This window comes from Dermacentor andersoni, chromosome 5, assembly GCF_023375885.2.
Source record: "Dermacentor andersoni chromosome 5, qqDerAnde1_hic_scaffold, whole genome shotgun sequence".
Lineage (NCBI taxonomy): Eukaryota > Metazoa > Arthropoda > Arachnida > Ixodida > Ixodidae > Dermacentor > Dermacentor andersoni.
In genome coordinates, this window is record NC_092818.1 from 56,788,533 (window position 1) to 56,806,540 (window position 18,008).

Here is an 18,008-nt window from a genome sequence, read left to right on the forward strand (position 1 = left end):
GAGGTGAAGTGATATCGACAATAGGGCAACAAAGGCTGTGATGGGTAGCTATCAGGACACCACCTCCGCATTCTCCTTCACGATCCCGCCTAAAGATGTCCATATCAGTGAGGAATGAATGAAGCTCTGTGTTAGCAACCGTTGAATTCAGCAACGTTTGTGTTAGTACCAGAAGCTTACAATAAGAAGAAATAATGAGGCTACAGAGCGCTTCGCGTTTGGGCGGCAAGCTTCTTATGTTAGTGTAAACAAATGATACGGATGCTATTTGGTTTTGTGGTTCTGTGTGATAGCTATGAAGTTAGTATAAGTTTTTTTGTAGCGTTATCATATGTGTATGTTCTGTTCTCTGTGATTAGTTTATCAGGTGCAGCGGTGGCGTAGAGGTAGAACACCCGCCTCGCGTGCAAGAGGTCCGTGGTTCGAATCCCGGTGCCGCGCAATTTTCCACCGGATTAAAAAAAAAAAAAAATCCGCGTGTTGATAAAATTGCATAAACAGGCCTGGAGTGTGGCCTGATGCCGGTGACCAGAACCGGTAAAACACTCCCTCACCAGAGCAGGATTGGCCACCCTGGTGCAGTACTTGGCCACAACCTCCTATATGAACACAACAATCAGTTTATTGTACCTAAGTTTAAAAGGTTTCTGTTGGGATTTGCCGAATTCGGTTAGTTGTTTACGTGTGCGCCGAGTGTTAGATGAGTAGTCTTCTCATATGCTGTGGTTGGACCCCCTTAGTTGTTTAGCAGTTGAAAGAATCATCATCAGCAGCAGCAGCAGCCTGGTTACGCCCACTGCAGGGCAAAGCCTCTCCCATACTTCTCCAACAACCCCGGTCATGTGCGAATTGTGGCCCTGTCGTCCCTGCTAACTTCTTAATCTCATCCGCCCACCTAACTTTCTGCCTCCCCCTGCTACGCTTCCCTTCCCTTGGAATCCAGTCCGTAACCCTTAATGACTATCGGTTATCTTCCCTCCTCATTAAATGTCCTGCCCATGCCCATTTCTGTTTCTTCATTTCAACTAAGATGGCATTAATTCGCGTTTGTTCCCTCACCCAATCTGCTCTTTTCTTATCCCTTAACGTTACACCCATCATTCTTCTTTCCATAGCTCGTTGGGTCGTCCTCAATTTGATTAGAACCCTTTTCGTAAGCCTCCAAGTTTCTGCCCCGTAGGTGAGTACTGGTGAGATACAGCTATTATACACTTTTCTCTTGAGACATAATGGCAACCTGTTTTTCATGATCTGAGAATGCCTGCCAAACGCACCCCAGCCCATTCTTCACATTGAAAGAATACATTGTTTTAATTTGAATTGTGCTAATTTGACAATTATACGTCTGTTTCTATTAGTGCTGTATTTGCCAATTCTAAGAGCACGTTCGACATCTAAGTAGTATGACCTAATGTTAACCTTAGATGTGCAAAGTTCCGCAATATTGTTCTACGATTCTTGTCGCGTTTCCCACTCAATGTCAGCTACGCCAAAAAACACAAGGTTAGAACGACGAGCCCTACCTTCTGAATAAATAATTTAGCCGTGATGTTGTGTCGGAAATGGCTTTCGTGTTTTATCGACAACTGCCCTGATGCAACTTAGCTTCGGTCTTCAGTGCAGGTATGGAAAAAAAGCCGTCTTCAATTTCTGTCAGTCGAAACTTACCGTTGTCAAAACTTTTATCGTTCTGCGATAGTTTGGTTCGAATTGATTTCATTTGGCTTAGAAGAGACACCTCACCTGAGCTAGCTTATTTTTTACGATGTTGCAAATACGTCACAAGATGCCTGCGTAGAACTGGAATGGGTGTTGCGGCCGGGATTCGATTCCACGTCTCCAGAGAGTGCGAGAAGTTGTAGGATGACAGACTTGCAGTGGCGAACAATGGTAATGCAGCAGCCTTGACTTGGCAGCACTAGCAAAGCGGCGTAGCGGGAACGACACACATGAATAGTGTAATTGGTTGTTACCTGTAAGGCGAAAAGCGTCGGGCGTCAGTTAACCGCATTGTTAGAGTGCTGCCGAGCCCACTGATGAGTGCGAGGGGGTGACGGGTTTTTATGCGCGGAGGTTCATGTCTGTGCCGATGCGTCGGTTGAGGAAGGGTAGCACGAAGACGATAAATGCGGTGAATTTCCCTCAAAGAGGTGTGGCGCAGTAGTGCGCGGCTCTTGTTTCAATCTCGGGGCACTGGAGGGCAGACGAGGTTGGCCCGCGTCCGTAGTACTAGCGCGCTGAGGCTAGGACGAGCCTAGACATCGAGAGACGGCATGCAGCAGGCTGCAGATGTGAGGTGGTACATAGCGTTGGTCAGGACTGGTATTTCTTGGCGCATGATTGAGGAAGCTCTGCCAGGCAGGTGAATCCAGTAAGCCAACACACCGTAAGCCGGGCGGTCGCTGCAGACTTTGTGATGACTCGAGGAGAAGAGCAGGTGGCAACGTGGAAGCAGAAAACTGTGAGCACCTGTAAGGCGAAAAGGCGTCGGTGTCAATAAACCACATTGTCGGGTTGCTGGCAAGCCCACTGATAAGAGCGAGGGGATGACGTGTTGTATCCGTGAAGGTTGATGTCTGTGCCGATGGGTCGGCTGAGCCAGGGCAGCGTGAAGACGAGAAATTAGTGCTTCACTGAAAATACCGCACTTAGATGTCCTTTAGCTGCGCCTACAAATGTTTCATTGACACTTTGATATTTAGGGCAGTACTCCTCGACTTAGATAGTTAATTACAATTACCTAATGAATCTCCGTAGCGAGACATTTACTGGCGGCTAATCCACTGCGCTGAAACAAATGTGCATTAGGTTGTCTTCATGTAACTCAATTGCGCTTTTTTGTAAATTTTGGTCCATGATAGTTGGGACAACCTGTATAACCACAATGGGCGCGTCTCAGAAATTGGTAGTGTTCGTAATTTTATTGGCTTCTGAAACTTTTTCTATTTAATCTCATGGTACCAGTTATCTTCCGCCTCGTGGCATGATTCCCCGGTCAGTTGCCGAGCGACACCGCGTAGCTCAGTGGCAATGGGAACCAAAAATGAATAGCTCCGCAGCAATTACAGCAGTCCAGTCACTGTATCGCTTTAGTGTAGAGCACCCTTATCTGCTGATTGTGGCGTATTTTTACAGTTTTCATATAGGCTGCCACTATTAGCTTGCCAGTGCCATTATAATGCGCCGAATCGCCGCGGTAGCTCTGTGGCTACGACGTTTCGGTGTTGAGCGTGGTGAGGTGGAGGGTTCGATCCCGGCTGCGGAGACCGCATTTCAATGAGGTGGAATGGAAGAACACTCATGTACCGTGCATAGGCTGCACGTTAAAACCCAAGGCGGTCAAAATTGACCCGCAATCCTCCGATACGGCTTGTCTCATGATGAGATAGTGGTTCTCACACATGCAAGCCCAGCATTTAATCACAATGTCGCTTAATGGCACGGATGAGCAGCCACTCACATTTTGTGTTCAATTAACCCCTGATGGTTCTCGGGTACTGCTAAAAGGAAATGCTTCGGGTTTAAGAAAACTTAAGGTTTACATCTTGAAGACATTGCATAAATTTCATTTTTTTTTCACCTTTCTGGCAAAGAAGTGCCTAAATCTTTTCAACAGTTGCTTTGGGGGGTCTATGAATCTGCGTAAGGAAGTAAGGGCCACCACTGAAGTTTCTTTGTCTGCACAAATCAGGAAGAGAAAGGAATAAGTGGGAAATAACATAAAGATTCATGCGGCATGTGGCGGCTTTTCGGCTAATTAGAACGACATCTAACTTCTTAGATAAGGCATTCCATGTGTGATCTAAGAAAATATAATATGATCCGGAATTCAAGCCTCGATTTGCATGAAGCATTTGTCCTTTTCGTAGAGTTAATGCATCAGCTTGCCCTTGAATTGTATTCGCTTCTTCAGTTGTTTAAATATTGACCACAAGTGAATAGAGAACGCAATCGAATTCAAATTTCGTATTCCTTAAAACGATAACTTCTTCAGTATCTCTGCACGAAAAATAAGGTTCGAGCATGAGATATACGTGACGCAAAACGCAGTAATGAAAGCGAAACATTGTGATCCACTCGTGGGTATAGCATGAAGTTACAAAGGGAACAAATACAAGTTTCTCTAAAAGAAAGAAAGAATATTTGCATAGGGTTACTCTGTAACTTTGTTCCACTGTTGAGTAGATGACAGCATTTCCATTTCGTGAAACTTCGTCCACCTTTCAGTATTCTGCAGCAGGGATTTGCTGAAATGCAGCAATGCAGCACTGCAGCAATGCAAGTGAAGCATGCCAAACTAAACTATTGGATAAAATATAAACAACGTGAAAGTGGCAATAAAGTAACATAACTAGAAAAATAACGCCAATTTTCTTGATGTGATGTCAATATGATATGGAAAGTGTCCTTGACGGCTGTTCTTTCACACAATGAACATACTTCAGGTGCTTGGGACGCACCTGAGCTGCTGTTATATTTTGAGGGCGAGAGACAACGGGCTTCCTATCATCCAAATAATGGAATGTCGCAGCCGAGTATCAGATATATGTTAATTATTTGCATTGCCCTTTGTTCAGCAAGCAATTATACTTTGATTTTGACTAATAGCTTCAATGGCTGGGGAAAGATCCTCAGCCCAACATGTAGCCAGTAATGTAATAAGGTTGCTTTGAAGGTGTTGGCATCACTAACCTGATTCCAGGACTGACGAGACGAGCACGATCAATGCCACCTCTTGCATAATCTATACGTGTACAGAGTAGATTCTTTGAGAAGCATTAGGAGCTTTGCCAAAAATTAGCAACACGTGCTACGCTACGAGAACTTATTACGCCTTTACCAACATGACGAAGGTTATAAAACAGCTATTTGTCAATGAAAAAGCATAGGAAAGGATTCAATTTTATCTAAAGGATGGATAATTTCTTTATGTGACTGATCTATTGGACTCACGTCATTCATTGGGTATACATTGATAACCATTGACAACACGTGAAAACCTTATTGTAGTTGTTGGCGTAGTAGGTATTCATGCGGACGTTCATAATTTTTAAAATCTACGAGAATATCTTTGGTCAGAGCGAGGCACGACAGGGCAAGGTTAGATAACATGGAGTCCCGTATAGCCCTATCACTAAAATTATTGACCCCCGCTCTAAACTGCTAAAAAAAAAACTGACATGAGTGAATTGAGTTGGCACTTTTTGAGCATCGGTGCAAGCAACTTTACCTGTCGGCAGAAATTCTGGCTGAGCGGTATGGCCTATGGTGAATACTCTTTCCTGTTATTTGATACTGACGTGTTCTCTCTTTTCTCTATTTGTATTTTTCTGCCTTCCCGGCATTTCTCTCTTACAAAGTAGCAAACCGAAGAGGTTTTCCATTCGAGTTGTCCGCCTTGCCTTTATTCTTTTATTTCGTGCCTGTCCTCCTCACCCAGGGTTCTGACCTAATTATTTATGCTTACCCTGTGCTTGTGAATTGCCTCCAGTATAGCGCTGTCATCGGCGGTCTCCATAAAGACGGTCGACGCTCCCTGGGCGATAGGCTTGCAGGCACCCCAAAGAAGCGCATATGTGTGGACCAACGACGATGTGGAGAGGGAAAAGTCTTCTGGACCTAGACGCATGTGCCCAGGGTGGCTGGGAAACGGTCAAGACGAACAGAAAAGATTACTTTTTTTTCGGTTCGGTGGGCGTAACTGCACGACGCAACGAAAGCTATGGCTAGTGTCAAGTAAGCAAAACGAGCTACGTGTTTGAAAGACGAGTTAACGGCTCGCCCATTGCGTTCCACTGATCCACTCATGAAGCTTCCACTCAGTCGGTATCACAAAGGGGGCGGTCAGCGGCGGGCAATAGACGAATCCTTGCTCTGGTTCTCCGTTCTGACCGTTTCGTTTGGCGGAAACGACCACGCGACTCCTGCCTTTCATTGCAGTGCATGGATTTGGTTGAAATGAAGAGTAAGGACGCATACTGTTTTTTTTTAATAAAGGCAGGTGGTAGCCTTTATTATATGGTTTATCTTCGTATAGTTAGCATATAATGTATACTCGTATTGTTCATCCATTGTCTATATGTTAGCGCCTTTAAGCGGTACCTAGTGCTAATTTTCTACATTCAATGGAATGCCAAGTGAAAAGAGAAATACAGTAACTCATATAAAAGAATGGAACGCAATCTTAAACTTGATTCAAACATCACTTACAGCGCATACATTGACAAGGAACCAAAAGAACGACGAAGACATTTGTATGTATGCGCTGTAAGGGATGTTTAAAACAATGGAATACCAACTAGCCCCTACCCAAACTTTGCTTAAGCTTGCGCCAAATAGTTACACTGTAGTCAACTCGAAAGAGGTTTTACGCAAAAAAGAAACGCTAATACCTAAGGTCCAGTCTCCCAAATGCAATAAATATATGGCACATGGCTAAATACGGAGTAAAGAAACGGAAAGACACATGAAGTCAAGCACAGGATTAAACCAACATTTCTATTAGTCATCCTGTTCTTGTATGGGTTTAGCATGGTGAGCACTGACTAATTACGAAAACAAAAACGAAAAGGGGTGCTAGGGAATGAAAAAAACACAACGTCACTTTGAAAAGCAACGTTTAGAGCAAAATATTTAGTCGCACTTTGCACTGTCGTGCAGTAGTGAGTTTTCCCGGTTTCAAAGTACATGGCGAGTTGTCGTGGTCAAATACACCATTTAGCTTATTTCTCACTGCAATTTCCTTTGCGAACAAAACTTTAGCGGGCTTTAACGTATCTTTAGAGGAAGGTTTTTCAACGCTCGTCCTCGAAAGCAGCCTCGATAGGCTTACCTTGTAGGATGAAAATATGCCCGCGCAAATTAAAAGACAGGGACAAAGGCAGGAGCGGGTGAATCAAGGAACGCTCGCTCCAAATTGGTTTGTTTTGAAGTCTTGGCGTTTTTTTTCCACATCCGTCGACCGTTAACAAAACAGGAACGTTTTGATAAGGTAATTCACACACACTGAATCTATGTCGGACCAATCAGCCCTAGGAAATGAGCTTCATCAACCAAATATAGCAATATGCGAACAAACGAGTAACATAGTCTCGTCATGGCGCATTTTTCTATTCCGACGTGGTGTCCCGTTTTCTCTAACCTCAACCTGTTTCACTATCTTGTCGTTTCGCGTCTTGCTTTAAAACAGTATAATGCAGTTTTCATAAACCGCTGCGCACATGTGCCCTAGGTATTCGGTATTATTGCAAACAAGTCATGTTGCAAGCGCTCTGGCCGAGGTTGGATTTTTACGGCCACTTAACCACGCCGACAATGGAATGAAGGTCCATGAGCTGTTTGGTTTTGTACGGAAGCCGACCTGTTTGTTAGGAGTCGGTGCTCCTTTTACACCTCCCACAGAAACCTAATTTTTTGGGTATACTTGTATGTATACTTGTATACTTGCAATGCATGCTCACTGACCTGGAGAGACAAAGCCGAAGGGTGGGTCTAAAAATTAATCTGCAGAAAACTAAAGTAATGTTTAACAGTCTCGGAAGGGAACAGCAGTTTACAATAGGTAGTGATGCGCTGGAAGTGTTAAGGGAATACATCGACTTAGGACAGGTAGTGACTGCGGATCCGGATCATGAGACTGAAATAGTCAGAAGAATAAGAATGGGCTGGGGTGCGTTTGGCAGGCATTCTCAGATCATGAACAGCAGGTTGCCATTATCCCTCAAGAGAAAAGTTTATACCAGCTGTGTCTTACCAGTACACACGTACGGGGCAGAAACCTGGAGGCTTACGAAAAGGGGTCTACTTAAACTGAGGACGACGCAACGAGCTACGGAAAGAAGGATGATAGGTGTAACGTTAAGGGATAAGAAAAGAGCAGATTGGGTGAGGGAACAAACGCGAGGTAATGATATCTTAGTTGAAATCAAGAAAAAGAAATGGGTATGGGCAGGACACATAATGAGGAGGGAAGATAACCGATGGTCCTTAAGAGTTACGGAATGGATTCCAAGGGAAGGAAAGCGTAGCAGAGGGCGGCAAGAAGTTAGGTGGGCGGATGAGATTAAGAAATTGGCAGGGACAACATGGCCACAATTAGTACATGACCGGGGTAGTTGGAGAAGTATGGGAGAGGCCTTTGCCCTGCAGTGGGCATAACCAGGCTGATGATGATGATGACGATGATGATGATGATACGTGTATGTATACTATAATAGCCCCGAGAGTGTTAGCCAGTGCATCTGGTGGTCTTGTAGGACATGCATGTGCTTCAAGGCATGCAGGTTCAATGGTGCGACTCAACCGAGAAAGAGAGAGGGAGAGAATAACTTTACTGATAATCCAGGATGGTGTCAGGGGAGAGTAAAGTTGGGCGACCCTTTTTGGCTGGAAGGTTGTGAAAGATTATCGAGCATGCTGCTGCTTAATCAGCCAAAGGCATGTAAGGGCTTTGCTTTATTCGTGTCAAATGGAGTTCTAGTCGTTGGATGGAATGTGATGGCCCTTTTGTGTGGTACAGCTGAGAGCCATAAACGTATCACTTGGAAGATAAAAGAAAGATAAATCGTATTCAGATATGGAACTTGCTCTCTTTGTATGTTTCGCAAAAGCGGACAGTCCATACCCTTTTGAAAAAAGAATATGGAAGAGCCCATCTCGCGATGACTGTCGTGAGTAATATGCTTAGCATTGAATCAGTACAGCGAGACAACGCATTGCTACCTTCGAAACGAGTTATGTATGAGGCGTGTACTGTGGTGGGATTCCTTTTTCGATGGATGGATGTTATGAGCATCCCCTTTGGAACGCGGCGGTAGCTTGCTATTATACTGCCTAATGTCCTACCTAGGTCAACCAATGAAAAAATGAAGAGAAAAAAAAAACGCTATGAACTCCAACAACGAAATTTTGTGAACCCCTATTGCGAACTGTAATTTTGAACGTCTCCGTATTTGTCGTTTGGCTGCCAATCCAGGAATCCTCCAATCGCCTTTTACTAATCCCTATTGTGGACATGTTTACTTTTCCACTGCTCTCGCTGAACTCAAGGGCTTGAAAGAGGGCAGTAGTGCCTAAGTCGACCGCTGGGTAGACGTCTTGACATTCTAATAAAACATGCTCCATAGTTTCCCTAGCTTTACCGAAGCAAGCACATGGTTCTTCCTCCTTATATCTCCCTCTATAGGTGCGTGTTCTAAGGCTTCCCAATCTCGCTTCGAAAAGTAATGAGCTTACCTTTGAGTTATCATAAATTGTTTCTTTCCCGATTTCGCTTTTTTCTTGCGAGTAGTTACTCATGGTAGGTTTCTTTTCGATTGCCGCCAGCCATGAGATTATTTCGGCCTCTCTGACATGCCGCTTGACGTTCTCTTTTGCTGTGTTTCGCACCCTACAGGCCGCATACTTGCTGGTAAGCTACCTAGTTCTTTCCCTTCACCGTGAATCAATGTTTTTCCGGTACAGATACCTCAAAACTCTCCCAGCCCATTTACACTCTTTCATATTCCTCAGTCGTTCTTCATACTCAATTTTACTGTGAGCTTCCCTCACTTCAAAACTAGTCCAGCCCATATCACCTGGTCCAGTCTCATTTGTAGTCTTCCCGTGAGCTCCCAATGCGAGGCGACCCACTGACCTTTGGTTCACATCGAGTCCTGATTGTACCCCCGATTTGAGCCAAACAACGGCATTTCCAAAAGTAAGTCCTGGAATCATTACACCTTTCCACATACCTCGGAGCACCACATACCTATTGTATTCCCATAGCGCTCTGTGCTTCTTTATGGCTGCACTTCTCTTCTCCTTCACTGTTATTGTTCTTTCCCGTGTTCCCATGTACCTGTTGCCTTTGTTTATCCATATATACCAAAGTATTTATGTTCTATTACCCGAGGTATTTCCTAGCCCTGTATCGCCAATGTCTGTTTACTATTTTCATTGAATACCATAACACCTGATTTTCTAACACTAAATTCCAAGTCTAAATTGTTGGCTTCCTGTCCACAGATATTAGCCAGACGTTGCAAATCTGTTTGCTTGTTAGCTAACAACACAGTATCGTCCGCATAAAATAAACCTGGAAGCCACTGCTCCACTACTGTACCCGCCTGTTGGAGTGAGAGATTAAGGCCGATAATACTTCCTTCTGTCGCCCTCTCCAACCGCACCATGAACATCATAAACAGCAGTGGGGATAAAGGGCACCCCTGCCACATCCCTTTGTTGATATTAACTTTCTTCTCGCACCTCCTCTCTTCCCATTCAACGCAAACAGTATATTATAGGTAAATCTTTCTCAAAAACTGTAGACAATCGTCACCTAAGCCTTCCCCTTCATGAATATCCCACAAATGTGCGGAGCTCCGTGCCCTCGATGGGCAACGATCACTCCCGCCTGAGGTCAGAGGCAAGATCAAGGCGAACCCGACACCGAAGCACATGAGCCATGAACTCCATGAAGGACGACGCAAGGCTCGCGTCGACAGACAGCGCCGACAATTCAAGGGTGACCCGTACGTAACGTACGTGGACGTGGCGGCGTACCCTGTAGGGGGCCTCTTCGCGGTTGCCGCCGTGAACGGGAGAGACAACTCCTTGACCCTCGGGGCCTCCGTAAGGGCAGAGACCCCAGCTGCGGCTGAGACCATAGCCGCGGCGCTGGTAATAAAGCAAGAAGACAGGGTAGGCAGTGAAGTCCATGTCGTTACCGACTCGCAACAGGCCTGCCGTAACTTTACGAACGGAGGAACACCGCCGCTGCTGGCGGCTCAGATTCTAGGCCCGAGGCTGCAAGAATACCATCAAATCACGTGGACGCCGGGCCACGCATGTCTGGAGGGGAACGAAAGGGCGAACGCCCTAGCTCGAGCGCTTATCAACCGAGCGTGGCAAGACGAATCGTCTCATCAATCCCCACCCTTTACCTTCATGCCCCTGCCGTCCAATTACTGCGACCGACTCGAGATCCAGCGACTCAACCGCAGGATTTATCCTCCGCCTCACAGAAAGCTCAGCACTGAAGATGCCGTAGCTCTCCGACTTATTCAGACAAACACATTTGCAAACCTACACAGATACAGTAAAATGTTCCCACATACATATCGCGGCATCTGCCCCTGGTGCGGCGACACACGCCCTACACTCTTTCACATCTCGTGGGGGTGCGGGGGCAAACCTCAACACTTAAACCATCAAAAACCAGCGTGACCATATGGTCACGTTAGTCTGCACAGTGGATTTCAATTAATTAAGATTAACTAAATGGCACCAAAATCGCCTTTGACATGCCCTTTGACAGAGTAGAGTTCCCTTTGTGAATACCGAATGGCAGCAGCTGTGAGTCGTTTTGTGGGAGTCCCTCGCAAAGGCGGGAATAAGTGTTGCTGTGCGAGTAGCGTCGCCATGCATCACTCCAAGGGGTAATGTGTTTTTTTTCACTACTTGTTTAAGGAATAGTAGGATATCCTTGCCTCCATATTGCCCATCGAATATGTAACCTTCGATTACCATTTGGGAAAAATTTATGTTTGATTTAGCCATCAACGAGCGTGTTATCTTGCGCGTTTCCATATGGTCACGCTGGGCCTTTAGGCTACCTAACTTATTATTTTTTTTTAAAGTGCATTCTCATGTCTTGCACGGGTGCTGGCGCATTCCCGCAGTGGTTATTTCTTATTTTATTGTCTTAATAGGTTGATGTTGGAATAAATAGCGAAGATACTTGAAGAAGACGATGACGACGTGTCAGTGATATATATCGACCCACAAGAGGCTAGCACCTATTCGGATGAAGAGTCGGCCGATGAAGACTCAGGCGGGCTCATTGACAATCTAATCTGGCGGCAGCTATGATCCGGCACTGAAACTGTTTTCTCTGACGGACGCCGCATTGGTGGATCCCACTCGGACGATGACGACCCCAGGCGGGCAAGGTGACGGAACATGAGACGTTTCTTCTGCCGTAGTTGATGCTGCCATTCCTGCGAAATTATCCACTGCTTCTAAGTGGACGAACGGTGATCTCCAGAAAAGCCTTGGCATATTTCTCTACCCAAACATTGCTGCTTACAGGGGCTTTTCACCTGTTAAGTTGTTCGAAATATTTTTTGACGAAGCCGTCGTGGAGCTGCTAGTCGAACAGACAAGAAAGTTTGCGTTGTTTTTCAATATGCCCGATCCGGAGGTTACCAAAGAAGAATTAGGTTTTCTTGGAGTGCTCGTTTTGTCCGGCTATAACCGCTTGTCAGGGAAAAAAGTGCTATTGCGACAGCGGATTCGATATGCGCAACACGATGGCCTACAATGCTATGCGGAGAAAGCGCTTCGTACAGATAATGCGATTCCTGCAGTTGGCAAAGTTGCGTCCATTGATGGCGCTATTGAAAGCAAGGATTCTGGAGCACTTTCAACCTGTGCATCACCTGAGCTATGACGAAAGTATGATTGAGTATTGTGGTCATCATGGCTGTAAACAGTTTATACACGGAAAGCCTATCCGCTTCGGGTGTAAAGTATGCTGCCTAAATGCCAAGAACGGATACCTTATAAACTTCAAAGTGTACCAAGGCAAGCAGGGGATCCCGGAACATCTGAAAAATATGAAAAGGACTTCGGAAAAGCAGCGGCGCCACTTCTTTAATGGTGGATGAACTCGCAGTAGAGACGCACGACCATCCTTTCTAGTTCTATTTTCACAATTTATTCACAGGCATGCCGCTACTCAGGCATCTCAAGGCAAAGGGCTACGAAGGCACGGGCACAGCGAAGCAGAATCGTGTTACCAAAGAGTGCCCTATCGCTCGACCCGAATTCGTCAAGCGCCAAACTGCCTGTGCTGAGCGACAATGGGATAATTGTTGTCCGTTGGACGGACATTTCTGTAGTGACGATTATAAGCACCATTCACGGCGTAGAGCCAATGTCATCTGCAGACAGGTACTATCGTGTTCAGCAGAAGCAAATCGAGGTGGCCCGTAAAAAACACTGTTGCTCAGTACAAGTTTAATGAGAGGTACGGACCAGATTGATGCAAATGTATGCGCCCACAGGATTGGAATCCGTGGCAAAAAGTCGTGGTGGCCGATTTTCACTTGACTTTGTGAGGTATCTATCAGCAACGCTTGGACGCTAATTCGTAGCATAGGGTACAACGTCCCGCAAGTGGAATTCCGCAGGCAAATTGCACAAAGCTACCTGATGCGATGGGACAATAAGCATAGAGGACCTGGTCAACGCAGAATCCCAAAGACTGTTGATGTCCTGACTGGTACACGGTATGACCAAGTGGCCCACTTTGTTGCACCAATACCTAATGGCAAAAGGTGGAGGTATGCATGAGATAATTGCAACAGCGCAGTGCACACACAATGCACAAAGTATGACGACGGCATGTGCATTCCATGATTCAAACCATATCACACTAAATAAGTGCTCGACTATGCGCTGTGTAGGTGTTTTGTGATGTTTCATGGCTTGAAATAAATATTTTTCACTTCGCGTATTTTGCTGTAGCGTAAGGGCCCAGTGTGACCATAAGGCCACGGGCTATATTTCAAAAACTAATTAGGCAAGAGTAATAATTTTTTGTATGTGAATTATTAGTACAAGAGTAAGTTAATATATAAGAGTTATTTCAAAATAGCAAGAAAAGAAGAAAGCGGTCCCTAATGGGTTAAAGACGCCTAGCACGTCATTTGAGCGGTGGGTGGTACAGCTGACCGGCGATACCCTGGCGGGACAAGAAGCTCTCGTCCAGCAAGTACGTCGAGCAGCCATAACCAGTGGAGTCCTGGAATGAAGACACCACCCACTCGACCTCAAGCTCAACCACCTCAAGGTTCGAATAAATGTTTTTTCTCTCTCTCTCTCTTGCAGTCTACGTTGTCATAGGCTCCTGTAATGTCTAAAAAGGGCACACATAACGGTCTTCTTTCTACTTTTAATATTTCAGTACACTGAGTAAGAAAAAATAAGTTATAATTTAAACCCCTACCTATTCTCAAGCCATTCTGAAGTTCTCCCAAAATGCCATTATTAACTGCCCATGCTTGAAGCTTTAATTTGATTGCCTGCATTGCTAGCCTGTATATTACCGGTGTAATGGTCAGCGGTCTATACGAGTGAATTCTATCTTTCTCCTCTTAACTTTATAAATGAAATTCATTCTACTTTGTCGCGACTTGTCTGGTATTCGTCTATCTTTTAAAGTTTTTTTCCACTGCTTTCACCAGAGCGTCCTTACTTTTTGGTCCTAGTTCATTAATCAGCCTAACGGGAACGTCGTCTTGCCCTGTTGCTGTGCGCTTAGGAATTTTCTCTTCGGCTTTCTTCCAATTGAAATTTGTGAGTACCAACTCCTTTTCCACCCGGGTCTCTTTCATGCTCTTTTTTTCTTCAAATACAACCTTGTCATTGCCTTGGAAAGATTTGGCTGTTATTTTTCGGATGTAATTTTTTGCCGCTTCTCCTTCCAGTCTGTTTTCATCTTCGTCTAGGATATGTTGTATTGTTATTGACTTCCTGCCCAATAATTTTATGTGGTTCCAAAATGTTCTAGGTGTGGCCTTTTTCTCACGTATTTCTGACATCCAACGTTCACTTTCACTTTTTAATTTTGCTTGCACCAATATTTGTACCATAAACATTTCTCCCGGTATATTTCCCATTTACTGGTTACTTCATGCTGCCACAACAGTGCCTTCTTTTCCTGCCTGTGCTCTTGGGATGGTTTCTGTCGTTCAGCGATCGCTTTTCGTTTCTCCCTGTTCCACCAGGTTTTCGGCTTCTTTTTCTTTTTTCAACGAACTTGTTGTTTCTCTTTCCGTATTTATGTCGTTATTACACTTAGAAGCACACTTTATTCCCAATCTTTATTTGGACATTTGCCAAGTTCTTCCTCGACTCCAGTGACTATATTTGTAATTCGTTCAGCGTTAAAATTTGGACTGGCCATATTGCACTCCTTGCTTTTTTTCCTAACTACATATCCCATTTTATCGTCATTCCCTATGCTTATATACCCTTCCTTATAAATTACCATTTCTCTTAACTTATCATGAATTCCTTCAGCCATCAGACAGTAATTAATGGTTGATTGCAGGTTTCTCACTTCCCACGTGATTTGCCCTTGACACTTAGGCCATGTATTCAAAATAACGAGGTTATTTTGCTCGCAAACGTCTAGCATTGACTTGCCGTGGTTGTTGGTATAGCCATCTAAATCCTGTATGTGGGCATTCATGTCACCTAATAGGATAATTTCAGCACCATTCCCGAAACCTTAATATCAGCGCTTATGCATTCCACTAACTCTTCATTCTTCTCTGTGCAATTATTTCCCGTCCACAATTACGTAACACCCAGCCAGTTTTTTCCCACTCATTGTACCTGATGAACAAAGATGCTCTTGAAATTTTGAATTTACTTTTTTCCATTTGGCTCCCTGATGGATGAGCATTCCGACTCTCCCTCCTTTTCTTTCCGACTTAGTTCTGTGGTGCCATTCCCAAACATAATCCTCAATCACTGGCGGCTCTTCTGAGTCTGTAAGGTGCGTTACTGCCAGCGCATACACCCCTATTTGTTCTCTATTTATTGCTCCTCAATATCTGCCCACTTTTCCTTTCTTCTGTCACTCTGCATGTTTATGTAGCCTATTGCATGGCGAGCTCTATTTCTTGCTTTCCTCCTTTTTCTGTTACCGACGGCGATGCTCTTCTGAGGTTCCCCTAGGGGACTTTCTTCATTACTATCTACTCTGGCCTGCTGAGCGCCCGTGGGCCCCCTAAAAAAGCAACAGCGCGGCCACCAAGTCGCCCGCCCACATCTCGAGCCAGAATGTATTTGAAGTAGATCCCATCTCGTTTAAAACTACCAAACCTTCTCACTTCTCTCTTTACTTCGACAACGTATGAAAATATGAAAAGGACTACGACAAGCTCGAAGCCTTTCCCTCGGTTCATTTTCCATATCGCCTCATTAGCAGCCACTACGGCTCGTTGTACGTAACTGTCAAGTACAGGCAGCTTCACACTCTGCACACCACCATCTGCACTCGAGGGGATAGCTCGCGCAATTCGTCCACCCCTTCGCCGAGCGCTGGGCTAGTCCTGTCCCTTTCCTGCTTAGGACGTCATTTAGCCCACCAGCTACTATGACAAGGTTGCGCACGCGGGCATTTTCCGCGAACTTATCTTTTGCTCGATCCATCACAGACTCCAGTGTCCGACAGAATCCAATGTCCTTACTGCCACTCTATTGTCGCCTTTCACCCTCTTCACAATTGCTTCTGAGCACCTAGTCAGGTTTGAGTCACAGGCGATAATCAGCCTTTCGCTCTCTCCTCCCTCTCCCTGCTTCTCTTTGTCCTTTTCCGCGTAATTTGGACTCGACAAGGGGCATTGTCCCCTGAGCCCCTGATTTTTCCTCGTGGTGGCCTCAAGGTAGGTGCCGCGCCTTCCAACTAACCCTTCACCACGTTGCACCCATTCCACGTACTTTGCTAGCGCTGTCTCTCTCATCGGGTGACTGCGTTTCATTGTCACGCATATTCTCTTTCTCAATGGCGGCCCTGTTCAGCTTTTCCTCGGCTGAACAGGGCCTTTTTCAACTACCTTCCGTGAATCACGCTTCCTATTTAGCCCATTTTTTAGCTGTTCCACCTGTTTGACAAGCCCTTCCTAGAAAGCTCCATTTTCTGCAGCTTAGTATCGACATCACAGTGTGTGCCGGTTGACTAGATTCCTTCTCCATTCTCATCCATCTCCTCATCTGCCTTGAGGGACCCCCCGCGCACTGCCTGCTTTCCCGACTTTCTTGCCATGTATTGCACGGCTTTTTCTGATGCAAATACTATAATAATATAATAATGCATAGCACGTGCCTTTTAGCAAAAACCGATAAGCACATGATCCAAATCCTCGAAATGTCGCAAAGCAACTCTCACCACTATTTCAAAAGCAATCAATGACGCGCAGATACAAAATATGACACGCTCTCGCATGCACTCAACCACGCGGCCACGTTCTCACTTTCCCACCAAAAACACGCGCAGTAAAACCACTAATAGCTATTAGTCTTGCCACCTCCAAGCTACCATTTAAGGGCTACATACACTCAAAGTCCCACCCGTCTGCACGTGTTGAAGCCAGTTACTATTTAAAGGCAAAAAACAGCAAATCAAAAATAGAAGGAAGATCAAAGCATGCACAAAAACATATGATTCGTCGCCGCCACGGAGCACTAAAAAGCACGTCCATTCGCCACAAAATGTTTCGCGCTTGCTGGCGGCGCCATCCTGCGCCGCCGCCGCCAAGTCTGTCGCGTGGCCTCCGAAATGCATGGTGCACCGGTGCGCGTGAACTCTGAGAAACACGTCATGCAGCCACCGAGGTCCTTTCGCAGGCTTCATTCTGAACACCCTGCGTCATTTTGCCTCTTCCTCTTCACAACTACTCTCTCTTTCTCTCTGCGCCGTATAGTGGCAACCGAGAAAGTCCGTGCATGGTCTCCGAGACAAGAACTGTGGGGCGCCGGTGCCTGCGAACTTTGCGAATCCTTACCTCACTTGCCGCCAAGCAGTGTCACATACTCAATGACCCAAGTTGGCGAGAGTTTCATTGAACAGCGCCACATACCTAGTTCATTGGTGGCACCGCTCACTAAAGTGTTGGCATAAACGACGTTCATTGTAAAGCGGTATGTCAGTGCATTTGTGGCGCAGCCTACTAAAGCGTCGGGTTACTGTTTTGAGAAACCATTGCGACTTGTGAGTGAGGAAGTGAGTGAAGAAACATTATTGCAGGTCCGGCGAGGACGCGAACTCGTCGGCGCACCCGGCACCTACGTCGGGACTGGCAGGTCTAGCCTACCGGCTCGGTCGCGGCCACACCAGACAGCCAGGATTTGCTTTTCTAGAGCGGGGCTATGCAGTAGCGAGTCCCACTGCTCCTTGATGAACATGGGGTATGTCCACCCGCACTACCAGAGCATGTGCGCTAGAGTGGAGGTCT

The 18,008-nt window shown here is 45.6% G+C and overlaps 1 protein-coding gene across 2 annotated transcripts in view; it reads right to left on the minus strand.

Annotated features, from left to right (window-relative positions):
* Positions 1 to 18,008, minus strand: part of LOC126530259 (uncharacterized) — an 86,660-nt gene that overhangs the window by 18,298 nt on the left and 50,354 nt on the right. For both annotated transcript variants that reach the window (XM_072288182.1, XM_072288183.1), the window contains one exon: positions 5,468 to 5,642. In XM_072288182.1, coding sequence (XP_072144283.1) covers positions 5,468 to 5,642 — 175 coding nt within the window. The remainder of the gene's footprint in view (positions 1 to 5,467; positions 5,643 to 18,008) is intronic.